Raw genomic sequence first — 12,435 nt, forward strand, 5'->3', positions numbered from 1 at the left:
ATAATCAAACAAATAAGATAATAATTAAATATGAAATATAATATATAGTAGTTTAATTCCATTGTAAATATAAACACCATAAACTTTAAATTTCTTGACCGCTCTCATGCATTAATTATATATAGATGTATATACATTTGTATCAAAGAAAATATTTACAATTTTTTATTTGTATTACAGGTGCTAAGGGAAATTAAAAAGGTACCTATTTAAATTCAACAAATAATATGAACAACCAGTGTAATTGTTATGGATATAATGAAGAGATTTGCCGTATTTTTTATTATAAGGTATTTACTTTTGTAGTAATGTTTTTTATTTCATATAACTGTATTAAATAAGAATCTGTTACATAATCATATTGTAATAACCTACAACATTATAATAATTAAAATTGGATTTGTAGTGGTAGTCTGTATTATGCATTTGATTGCGACGAAACCCCAAGTATTATATGTAGTTTGGAGGCCGTGTTTTACATTTTAAACCAAATGTATTCGTAATAATATATTTTTTTTCTTATAAGAAAATGCATCTAGTTAATATTTAGCCGAGTAATTAAGTAATTACACTATTATTTATCAACAATCCATACGATTTTCGAAAAAAATAGCTGTACGATGTAGATTTTGTTAAACTTATTATTGTTATAACTTTTTTATTAGTTAAGATACGACTTTTTACCCAATGACCTTTTCTATTGGTAATATTTTTTGGATTAAAACTACGTTTTAACCGATGTCCTATCTCGTACCGTTCTCAAGCTACAGTCATTTCGATGTATAGCACGTTCCGCCATCTTTGCCCCCCTTTCCCCAAGTTCTCGACCACCTGAAGAGTAGGCGACATGCGTATTTTGTATCACCACAGTCCATATTACAACTATCAGCAAAGATATTTGATATTACTTCTTTGCGATACTCACAAATTAATTCTACTTTCGGTAAAAATCTACACCAAAAGTCCATTTTTACATATTTTATACAATTACTTGTTTTTTTATAGAGATACGACCTCGGACCCAATGACCATTATTGTTGTCCACATTTTTAGGATTACAACGACGTTTTAACCGATGTTCTATCTTTTACCGTTTTCGAACTATCAGCGTTTTAACGCATAGCGCAAACCGCCATGTTTGCCCCCTCCCCCCCCACCTTATCGACCACTTTTGAAATAGGCGACATACGTAATTTTGATCACCACAGTCCATATTACAATAATCAGCAATAACATTGCGTACTACTTTTATGCATGTTCAACTCCCCTCAGCTCCTGGACTATAACTGAAAATCACTAAAATGACTCAGATGTATTTAGAACCAATTTGCTGAGTAATATGAAATTTAAGACATTATTGTTTAATTGTTAGCATTCAACAATACACCAGAACATAAACTATTTGCACACATTTGCTATTTTTTAGAGGTCTATTTTTCATATTTATGTTAAGTTGTTAAGTTAAGTGCAATTTATCATAAATAACCCTAACCGATTGAATATTTAAGTAAACATCGCCAATTATTGTGAGATTTATTCACGCGGCGTCACACGTCACTCGTATAATCTCGCCATTGATGATTCCATCCATTACCATCTCCCTAACCAATCACAATCAGTAAAGCCAGTGTCAATCAATGTCTTTTCGCCAATCCCTTCGAGTAAAACTGTTAAGTTTGTGGTGGGACCACGTAACTTTGCCTGTTGAAATAACGGATTTCCATTTCACTTCATCAAGGGGTTTTCGACGAAAAACTTTTTGTAAAGCTAATAATCTATACCGGTGCTCACTTTAGTAACCTGATTTCAGCAAGTCCTACCCCTCCCATTTAAAAGCCCCCCATCTAATTTCTTGCTTTTTTACCGTAATTTTTTTCCATTTTACCATCATCGGCATTTTTTACAATTTTGGGGGTTTTGTTTAGCAGTTCAAAACCATTCCGCTCTTTATAAAGGGAGTTTTTTTTTCAGAAATTGTTTATATCCCGCTTTGAGTGCAAGTTGGAAATACTCATTACACGAATCCAGAATGATATTTAAGTATCCTTACTAATCAGTAATAAGTAACAAGCTCTATACGTATGTAGCAATGTACGAACTTAAACTAGGCTACTGTACGCCACTTTTCTGTCAAATCCATATTTCAAATTTCTAGTCATTAAATTTTTTACTCTACCACTTTTAACTGCCCAACATAAAAAGGTATAAGCGGTGATATAAAGACATTAAAGAACAAGTACAGCATAAATTACAAGCCACTGAGGTGTGGTGAGTGACTGATGTGAGATTGTAAGTCAACCAGCCGATCTCCAACCCGCATGTCTGGCTTTTCGTTTTCAGCCAGTAACCAATACGCTACCTTGCTCGATAAAATATTTAATTACGCTAAAATGTAAATGTACATGTTCTGTTTCAGTGATGCGGCCGGAGAGCTCCCCTCTGATGGAGAACGGAGTCAAGAGACAAGATGTTGACCACGTGTTTCTCAGGTTTGGACGTCGGCGTTAGGTCCCCCCTCCACCATACCAGGCCTCCCCCTCCACCATCCCTTCAACCAATCACGTCAAGGCCTCACTCCCCTGGGCCGGTTACCCTGTATACCTAGCACTACCTCTACAATCCTTGTTTATAAAAACATTTTAACACTTTTTGGAAATAACAAATTTGAGCGTTTTAAAGTAAAATCTAGGATAATTACTTTGTTTACCCTGAGACACTAGCGGTTGGTTATTTGGTACATAAATGCTTGTGATAATACTATATCCGCTATACTATAGGTACAGATTCTATAGTGGCATCTTCTGGAACAGTATTTTAAAATATGTAGTTGTAAATTGCTGTCAGAAGTAAACAACGAAACAGGAAAAAGAAGCTTTGCTGTATTCAAATTAATATTGCAGAAACAAAACCAAGTTTCTCACTAACAATCTTCAGAGAGCAATTCCCAGTTCCACAGCCCAACATTTTGTTCTACTACATTAATTAAGTGGAATATTATCTCTGCAGATCTCGCTAGTTGTTGCGAGTAAATTGTTTGTAAACAAAACTATCAGAAGAAAGAATAGAATAAAAACAATTTGTGTTTAATTAATTGAATAATAGCCTACATTTTAAATTAGGTTTTTAACTTTTGTGAAACTGTATAACTAATTGACCAATTATAGGATATATTTGTATCCTTATTGTAAAATTGGTATAATTTGATCTACTTATTAGATTGTTATTATTTAGCTTCTAGATTAAGATTATATGGTTTAGCTTAATTTATTTGAAGGAATTCTCTATAAGTTTTCTAAATGAAAGCTAACTTTCTTAAATGTGTGTAGTATTGTACACGTAACTTCTCAGGTTTAAATTGACTAAGATTGAGTTTTTTTACTGTAATAATTGCAATAATAAAATCAATGTTAAGATAGACAGAAATTACAGTTTATTTTAGAACAGATTCATTATACTGTATTGTGTTATCAGTATTAATGTATTCTACACGATTAGCAAGAAGTATTTACAATGTATTTCACGTTGTAAGAATATTTATTTATGAGACTGAAAAAAGACTTCTCCAAGCCTCCAACTGTCAAACCTCGTACCCCCCCCCCCCCTTTGTACATAGACCTCAAACCGGCCTCAGGACCTTAAATGTAACATTGTTGCCCAATCAATATTCGTTATTTCGTTTGCTTATTTTGATCTCATTTGTTGAATTGTAAACTGTGGTTATATTTGTTGTAAGATTAAACTACTTATGTTTTCGAAGTATTATATTGATAATATATTATATATTTGTTAATAGCAGTCGTCTTTTAATTTTCCTACACTCATCATGCCTTAGTTTTAAAAAAGTAGTTCAATTTATCTTGTTTCAAAATAAATAAAATATTTTACTTTTCCACAAGAAATTAGCTTAGTATACGCAACGATTTCGTAAAAAATTGTGTTAACGACACGAGTAGAAAATTTAAGTCACGAGCCTTGGCTTGGCGAGTGCCTTAAAAACTTCTACGAGTGTCGTTAACACTATTTACGCGAGTTGCGTGCACTACGACAGTGTTTCAATTTCTAAAAATCATTACTCATAACTTCTAAGAGAGGCTATGTTTTCGTTTTTAATCTCTCATTGTCACTGACAGTGATGCAACGAAACATTGTACCAAACACTAATTTATTGCACCACTGAACAATTAAATTGGCCTGAACAGCTGATTGGTTGAAGTTCAAATCATTACAATTTTACTTCTTACTACTTCTCCCTCAATCTTGGAACCTCATTGGTCCGTTACCCGTGTTGTTATTAGTAAAAACACGTAAAACTATGCTGTTGAAAGTAAACAGTGAAACTTTTCAATTCTAAGAACTGAATTGAAGCGGTTACTTTAAAAAACGGTCGTAAGTAAAACCTAGGTTTAGTGTCTGCTTTCAATATTGAGCGGAGCTAGCATATTAATCCAACATTTTTCTGAAGTAAATGCTACATCTGTTTCTCGTAAATGAGATAATATCTCATTATATTAAGTATATATTATATACTTGCAGTGTTCAAAGTCAATTATAAGTCTGGATCAAGTAAATGAATCACTACAGTACTTACAGTACTACACACAGTACTTACTGTTACTTGGTACTTACAGGAACCAAAGTCTATGTTTCATCTGGTTCTCATAAATTGAATGTCTACTTGCAGTATCCAATGTCAATGATATTTTTGGTTCACATACATAAAATGCCTGTTTGCAGTATCCAGAATCAATGGTACTTCTGGTTCACTTAAATGGAATGTCTATTTACAGGTTCTAAAGTGAATGGTACGTCTGGTTCACATAAATCAGAAATCTACTTGCAGTGTCAATAGTCCATTTGATTCACAAAAATAAGATGCTTATTTGCAGAATCCAAAGTCAATTGTATGCTTAGGGTACTTCTGGTTCACTTAAATGGAAAGTCTATTTGCAGTATTCAAAGTCAATGATACGTCGGGTTCACGTAAATGTTTTTTTTTTTTTACTTGCAGTATCCAAACTCAATGGTACATTCGGTTAACGTAAATGAATTGTTTACCAGTATCCAAACTCAATGGCCCATATGGCCATGTTAAATCTCCAAAAGTTTAAAACACGAGGTTTAAACTCACGTAGGGAAAAGCCCTGTGGTGCGATTTGTACCATTTCAGATTTATACCTTCCCATGATTGGTTACTATGATTGTGGTAAATTTCGTGCAGAACTCTTCAGCCGTTCAGGAGAAGTATTTGTAAAACAAAAGCAGGAGTGTAGTAGAAGAGCTTCCCTTCGCTCCGCTCAATAATATATTTTCATTAAATCACAGCTTTAACCTACTAATAATCAAATTGGTCAACACAAATTATTTCATGAGGAGACGATCTGGAAATACCAAAACGTTTCCTATATTTATCTTTATAAAATATTTCATAAGTCTAAATTCTCCTTGGATCGTTGTGTTGCAACAAAGTTGATTTATATTTCTTACATTTCATATTAATTTAAATATTAATACCTTACCACACAGTTTTTAAACTACTTTGTGGTACCCCAGTGACTAAAACTATGTTTTAATGATTCTATCATCCTCAGTAGATCTTCCACGCAGTATTTTCATTGACTAACACGTACTCGTAGTGTATACACCACGTTCGGTAGCTACTGGTTGTTTGTCCAAACACAGAATGATGTATTCAGTTTGAGTTAGTCTCCCTGGTTGGGGCAGAAGCAACATTACATACGACGGTCTTCAATGTTATTGCGGATAGATAGAGTCAACACTCCACTGCCTCAAACTTGGGAGAAAAACATTTCTGTTTATTTGACATGTTGTAACGTTTATTCTGTATATACGAAAAATCATGTTTAAATATAAAATATGATTTCAAAGTGCTAAGCATTTAGTGAAGTCTGAGGATCAAGTTATCACGTTAAATGGTAAATAACCTTCCTAGAATTGTTATGAACAAGGCTTGTCCCTACTGGAATTAAAGACTTTCGTAGACTTTTAAAAACATCAATAGACAGGTGATAAAGTTTTGTTTTTAATTTTAAAGCAGGTTTTATCCATCATTCAAAGCGTAAAAAACAATTTACAATTTACATGTTGATTATCATGAATAATGACGTCAACTAGTTGATATATTATATGGTGTTATATTTGTCTATGGTTAAAGTAAAAGATAGCATTGATCCTGTTAGTTTTGGGGGAAAAGGAAACGCGAGGACCAGTATAATTTACACATTGACAAGATGATCCGTCTCGAATGATCCTATAAACTGTTTATTTGGTTCCTGAAGTGACTCAAGTACTTCTTAACACATTCTATACTGTTTAACAGCAGTCTTTAGTATGATTAATCTATTAAACTTGTAATAGGAGTTTAGTAAAGTAACATTTATTATGAGCATGATGTTGAAGCTGGAATATATTCTCAGCGGGAAATTTAAATTCGTCGATTTGTTACAAAAAAGAAAAAGCTGATTTGGTAATTAACTGTTGATTTCTACTAGACTGTGAAAATCAAAACCATGGCGGCCGAATAATTTTAACAAAATTTGATCATCATCAGCATGGCTGCTCTAGTTGACCATACCATGCATACTAATAATTAAATAGTAAGATACAAAGACTCTGGTCAGTCCAAACTGATGTTCCATTTGTATGTATAATGTAGTGTAATATGAGAGGCTTGCACTGTAGTCCCCTCCATATCATCAGTCATCAGCTGTTGTATCGTCTGCTCTAGTGGACCATGATATCATGCATACTGATAACTACATTGTGAGATACAAAGACTGACCAGTCCCAGCTGATGTTGTATTTGTATGTATAATGTAGTGTGGTGTGAGAGGCTTGCACTATAGTACCCTCCATATCATCAGTCATCAGCTGTTGCATCGTCTGCTCTAGTGGACCGTGATATCATGCATACTGATAACTACATTGTGAGATACAAAGACTGACCAGTACCAGCTGATGTTGTATTTGTATGTATAATGAATGAAGTATAGTGTGAGAGGCTTGCACTATAGTTCCCTCTATAACATCAGTCATCAGCTGTTGCATCGTCTGCTCTAGTGGACCGTGATATCATGCATACTGATAACTACATTGTGAGATACAAAGACTGACCAGTCCCAGCTGATGTTGTATTTGTATGTATAATGTAGTGTCGTGTGAGAGGCTTGCACTGTAGTTCCCTCCATATCATCAGTCATCAGCTGTTGTATCTTCTGCTCTAATGGACCATGATATCATGCATACTGATAAATACATTGTGAGATACAAAGACTTGCCAGTCCCTGCTGATGTTGTATTTGTATGTATAATGTAGTGTGGTGTGAGAGGCTTGCACTATAGAACCCTCCATAACATCAGCCATCAGCTGTCGCATCGTCTGCTCTAGTGGACCATGATATCATGCATACTGATAACTACATTGTGAGATACAAAGACTTGCCAGTCCCTGCTGATGTTGTATTTGTATGTATAATGTAGTGTGGTGTGAGAGGCTTGCACTATAGAACCCTCCATAACATCAGCCATCAGCTGTCGCATCGTCTGCTCTAGTGGACCATGATATCATGCATACTGATAAATACATTGTGAGATACAAAGACTTGCCAGTCCCTGCTGATGTTGTATTTGTATGTATAATGTAGTGTGGTGTGAGAGGCTTGCACTATAGAACCCTCCATAACATCAGCCATCAGCTGTCGCATCGTCTGCTCTAGTGGACCATGATATCATGCATACTGATAAATACATTGTGAGATACAAAGACTTGCCAGTCCCTGCTGATGTTGTATTTGTATGTATAATGTAGTGTGGTGTGAGAGGCTTGCACTATAGAACCCTCCATAACATCAGCCATCAGCTGTCGCATCGTCTGCTCTAGTGGACCATGATATCATGCATACTGATAAATACATTGTGAGATACAAAGACTTGCCAGTCCCTGCTGATGTTGTATTTGTATGTATAATGTAGTGTGGTCTGAGAGGCTTGCACTATAGAACCCTCCATAACATCAGCCATCAGCTGTCGCATCGTCTGCTCTAGTGGACCATGATATCATGCATACTGATAACTACATTGTGAGATACAAAGACTTGCCAGTCCCTGCTGATGTTGTATTTGTATGTATAATGTAGTGTGGTGTGAGAGGCTTGCACTATAGAACCCTCCATAACATCAGCCATCAGCTGTCGCATCGTCTGCTCTAGTGGACCATGATATCATGCATACTGATAAATACATTGTGAGATACAAAGACTTGCCAGTCCCTGCTGATGTTGTATTTGTATGTATAATGTAGTGTGGTCTGAGAGGCTTGCACTATAGAACCCTCCATAACATCAGCCATCAGCTGTCGCATCGTCTGCTCTAGTGGACCATGATATCATGCATACTGATAACTACATTGTGAGATGCAAAGACTGACCAGTCCCAACTGATGTTGTATTTGTATGTATAATGTAGTGTGGTGTGAGAGGAGTATTAGCATTGTTTAAATGGAGAAAAGTGGTCATACATTACGAAAACAACACGTTTCTCTGTTATTATTTATTCAATCTTAACAAATAAGGTATCCTTGAAAACTACATAAAATTTACAAACTTTTTTTGTCTTTTGCAATTTTTTTGTAAAGTTAAAGGTTTTTGTGAAATTTGGTATCAAATATTTTAAATGGCCGCCATTTTGAAACGGTTAATGATTTTTTAATATAATTTCTAACGATAGTAGGTCTTAATAAGGTTAACATTTTTGCAAAATATCAAAGCTGTATATGAAACCGTTTAGGAGTTATTAGTTTTTTTGTAAAAACACACAAATACCGACAGTCGGTAAACTAGACACCACAGACCCATGTTCCTATGGTGAAATGTGTTTGTCTTGACCTAAGGAATAACGCTATATACAAGTGTCCAGAGAGTTACGGGACACCTTGTATTATCAGATTGAATTGGTTAACAAATTGTGTATTTTACAAAATCAAGTAAGCACATTTCGATAAAATAAACTGGGTTAACTTTAACATGGAAAATGAATATCTAGTTCTATTAATAGTCGAAAATTATTATTCAACCCACAAAGCTTTGTACACCTACAAATATATTTCAATTTTTTTATTCATTAAAAATACAACAACAAGTACAACATTTGAATAGTGTCAAAATTTACTTATTATGTAAATTGAAAAAATACAACTCCTTCCTTTAATGTTCAGTATTCTTGAGGTAGATTAAAATATTCTTCAAGAGAATAAATGGCCATATTTATTGAGTATGTTTTGGTTTTGTTTTAAAATTTGTTGGATCTTTTTAATTTCGTCTATTTACTCTAGGGATATATTTTTTTTAATTTTTACCAGCAAACGAAGGATTTTTTATAAAACTTTAATCTGTGCCCATTTTTCAGCAAAACACATCAGATGAGGTTTCATTAAAAAAAATAATGTTGAATAAAATGTATTGCCCCCTAAACAGTTATCTGTAGCTATTTAGCTCTTCCGCCGACTAGTTTAAGTAAATTTTTTAAACTATATTTTTATATACTATTTGTTATATACTCACTTTTTTCAAATTCTGATATATTTTTAGACCCTTCTTTTGTTTAATAAGTTGTGAGTTGGGTTAGGGACTATACACATATTACGTAACACACTTTTTTGTAATTTTAAACCCTCCCACCATCAACACACCGTAGACCCCCCCCTTGCCTTACGGATCGTAGTAGACTTTAATAACAGCTTAAGCATTATTTTACTTGGGAATATGGATTTAAATAAATCATTAAACTTGTAATGACTTTTTAAATAATCTTTTTATGATAATAGTATAATTGATACAAACAAACAAGATTGTTACTTAATTTTGTTAATATTTTTTTTTAATTTATCATTAGGTTTTGGCTCAGATAACTGCCTAAATTTCTAAGTTCTAGGAAAACAGAAATTTTTGTTTGTTCCAGTGTAGAAGAGGAAATAATTAAATTGTATTTAATTAAATGCACTGTCAGAGCATAGGCTCAATTAACTTCTAGGTTCACATGATAGAGCACTACTTAAGTCCTTTTAAAATAGCACAAAAATAACAACGGTCATGGAATAGACCCTTGTGGTACTCTGTATTTTATTGTTTTAATTTTTGAGACTGTTTGAATGATTTTTTTATAGAATTATTTCAACATATTGTGTTCTACTACTCGGATAGGAGTGTTGAACAATTGAAAAATTTTCTTGTTATTCAAATTAATTATAATTTATTTTATAACATTTTCTAATATTAAAAAAAATTATTCTAAAGAGTGACATTTTTATTATTTATTTTATAATTGTATTTTCTCTAATGGCGTTCATTGGTCTGGCAATGTAATTATCAATGTGCATGATAGCATGGTCCACTAGTATTGTTATAGAGAGAAATGTATTGCGTATCTCTCTGATACTGCTTTGTGTATGTACAAATGCAACAATAACTGAAAATGCTCAAAGGTATGTGCCATTTAGCATTAAGCATAGTGTGCTAATCAATACTTCAATTAACTTATTCCATCCCTCAATTATGGGAGTATTCTAATGAATTTAGTCTGCCTTACAGCATAAAAAGTACTGACTAACTAAAAAGGATATAGATAAAAAAATTAATTTTACAAAAACCATGGTCCACCTTACTTAACTTTCAGAAAATATTGTCAACAATATTTAACATACATGATTAAATTTTTGGAATCTTCAAATACCTATTTTTATGGATAACTCACAAATTAAAATTACTTCTTACTCACGACCACAATAAAGTAATTGTGATAGAAATATTTAGTTGAGGTCAGCAGTACAGATTAAACCAAACAGACAATAGTTTTACATCAACTGATCTGGGTTGTCTGTCTTTGACATTTTTACGCTTGCTTTACAATTTTCCTACTGACTTGGTTCAATCTTTTTTTGTTTCACGTTTAACAATCAATACATTTTCAGAGTAATTTCTACTAATTGAAAATTTGTTTCGCCTTTGTGAATATTATACTGAAAATTGTTTGTGAATAATACTATGATAGATTAAATATAAATACTTTAAAATTTCTCAGTCAACATTGGTAAAGTCAAAAACAAATTGTTATTATAATCGATTATAGCCTAAAATAAGTTGTGATAGGTTGATAAAATTTTTTTAGGTTTAGCCAAAACATTTCTAAATCTACAAGCCTAGATTCAGCCGTGGTATAGGTGTATTCTGAGATTCAATGTACAGTACCTATCTCAAAGTAGGTAGAAGACAATAATTAACAGTGTGGCTGAACTCCAGACTTAGCTGTTGATAGTTATAGTTGCATGATACATCACTGCATAGCACAAAATCTTTAAAATCATTCCTTTGATATATATTACCAAAACTTTCATGTTTACAACACTTGTTGTCAAACTAACAGATAATTTAAACGTTTTCTTAAACAATTAACAATTATAAAAGAACATTAAATATCAGATGGGCCTAATGAGTATGGATGAGGTTTGCTGTGATGGGATAAAATGTGTAGGATAACTAATCTTTTTTTATATAACCATCCTTGACATACTAACATCCCTTCAATCATTCTGTAACTGTTTTGTAACTTTTAAGTTGTACACTTTGATATAAAAAAAAAAATCTGTTAGTATGCTACAATACTTAAATGTAAAAAAACACACTTCATAAATATAACCTCACAATCCTTTTCATTGAATCCATTTTAAAGGAATTTTATTGCTTACCCATTTTAAGAATAGAGAACCCTTCTTTCTTGTTACAATTATAAAAGTTATAAAATTTTCCAATTTGTGCAATTGCGTTCAGAATGAGACAACAGTTTCGCAGAGGTAAGCGTATTAGCTACATTTGCATCTTAACATGTTCTTGTTCTCTTAATTTCTCCACGACATTAAAGGAGAACAACTTAATTTTTGTTGCTCCTTAATGACTACAATTCGTGCTACTGTATAACCAAATGAATGCAACGTATGTGTACCAATTATTTCAATTAGTTCAGTATTATATCGGTGTTCTTTTGTTGTTTTATACAATTTGTTTTCACAAAAAGTGAAGATTTGTATATTTCCATTGTGGAGTTATGTATTTAATTATATTAGGCTAATATTAAAGAGATTTTTACTTTTTACAACATTTTAATCCAACAAAGCACACATTGTGGTCAAATACTGTTTGGGAAAACATCAATTGAATATATTGCCCTCAACTACAGTATAGTATTATATCGGATTACCGAATATTTCAGATTAAGTACTGTCTTTTTAAACCGATCCCTTTTTCTTTTTTTCTAGAACGCTGGGCACGGGACTGGGATTGTTTTTCACATTACTTTGGGCTAGACCTAGGGGTTGCGGCATTATCACTTACATCAAATCCATTGGTTATTTGGTGGGATTTCAGCCCG

General features: G+C 33.0%; 1 protein-coding gene across 1 annotated transcript in view; it reads left to right on the forward strand.

The window, feature by feature from the left end:
• LOC128993358 (myosuppressin) overlaps window positions 1-3,792 on the forward strand; it is a 121,373-nt gene extending 117,581 nt beyond the window's left edge. The window contains exon 4 of the mRNA XM_054417203.1: window positions 2,417-3,792. Coding sequence (XP_054273178.1) covers window positions 2,417-2,508 — 92 coding nt within the window. The 3' untranslated portion in view covers window positions 2,509-3,792. The remainder of the gene's footprint in view (window positions 1-2,416) is intronic.
• The last annotated feature ends 8,643 nt before the right edge of the window (window positions 3,793-12,435 follow it).

Source organism: Macrosteles quadrilineatus, unplaced genomic scaffold (assembly GCF_028750875.1).
Source record: "Macrosteles quadrilineatus isolate MER2022 unplaced genomic scaffold, UCM_ALF_1.0 Scaffold_4__1_contigs__length_99947679, whole genome shotgun sequence".
NCBI lineage: Eukaryota > Metazoa > Arthropoda > Insecta > Hemiptera > Cicadellidae > Macrosteles > Macrosteles quadrilineatus.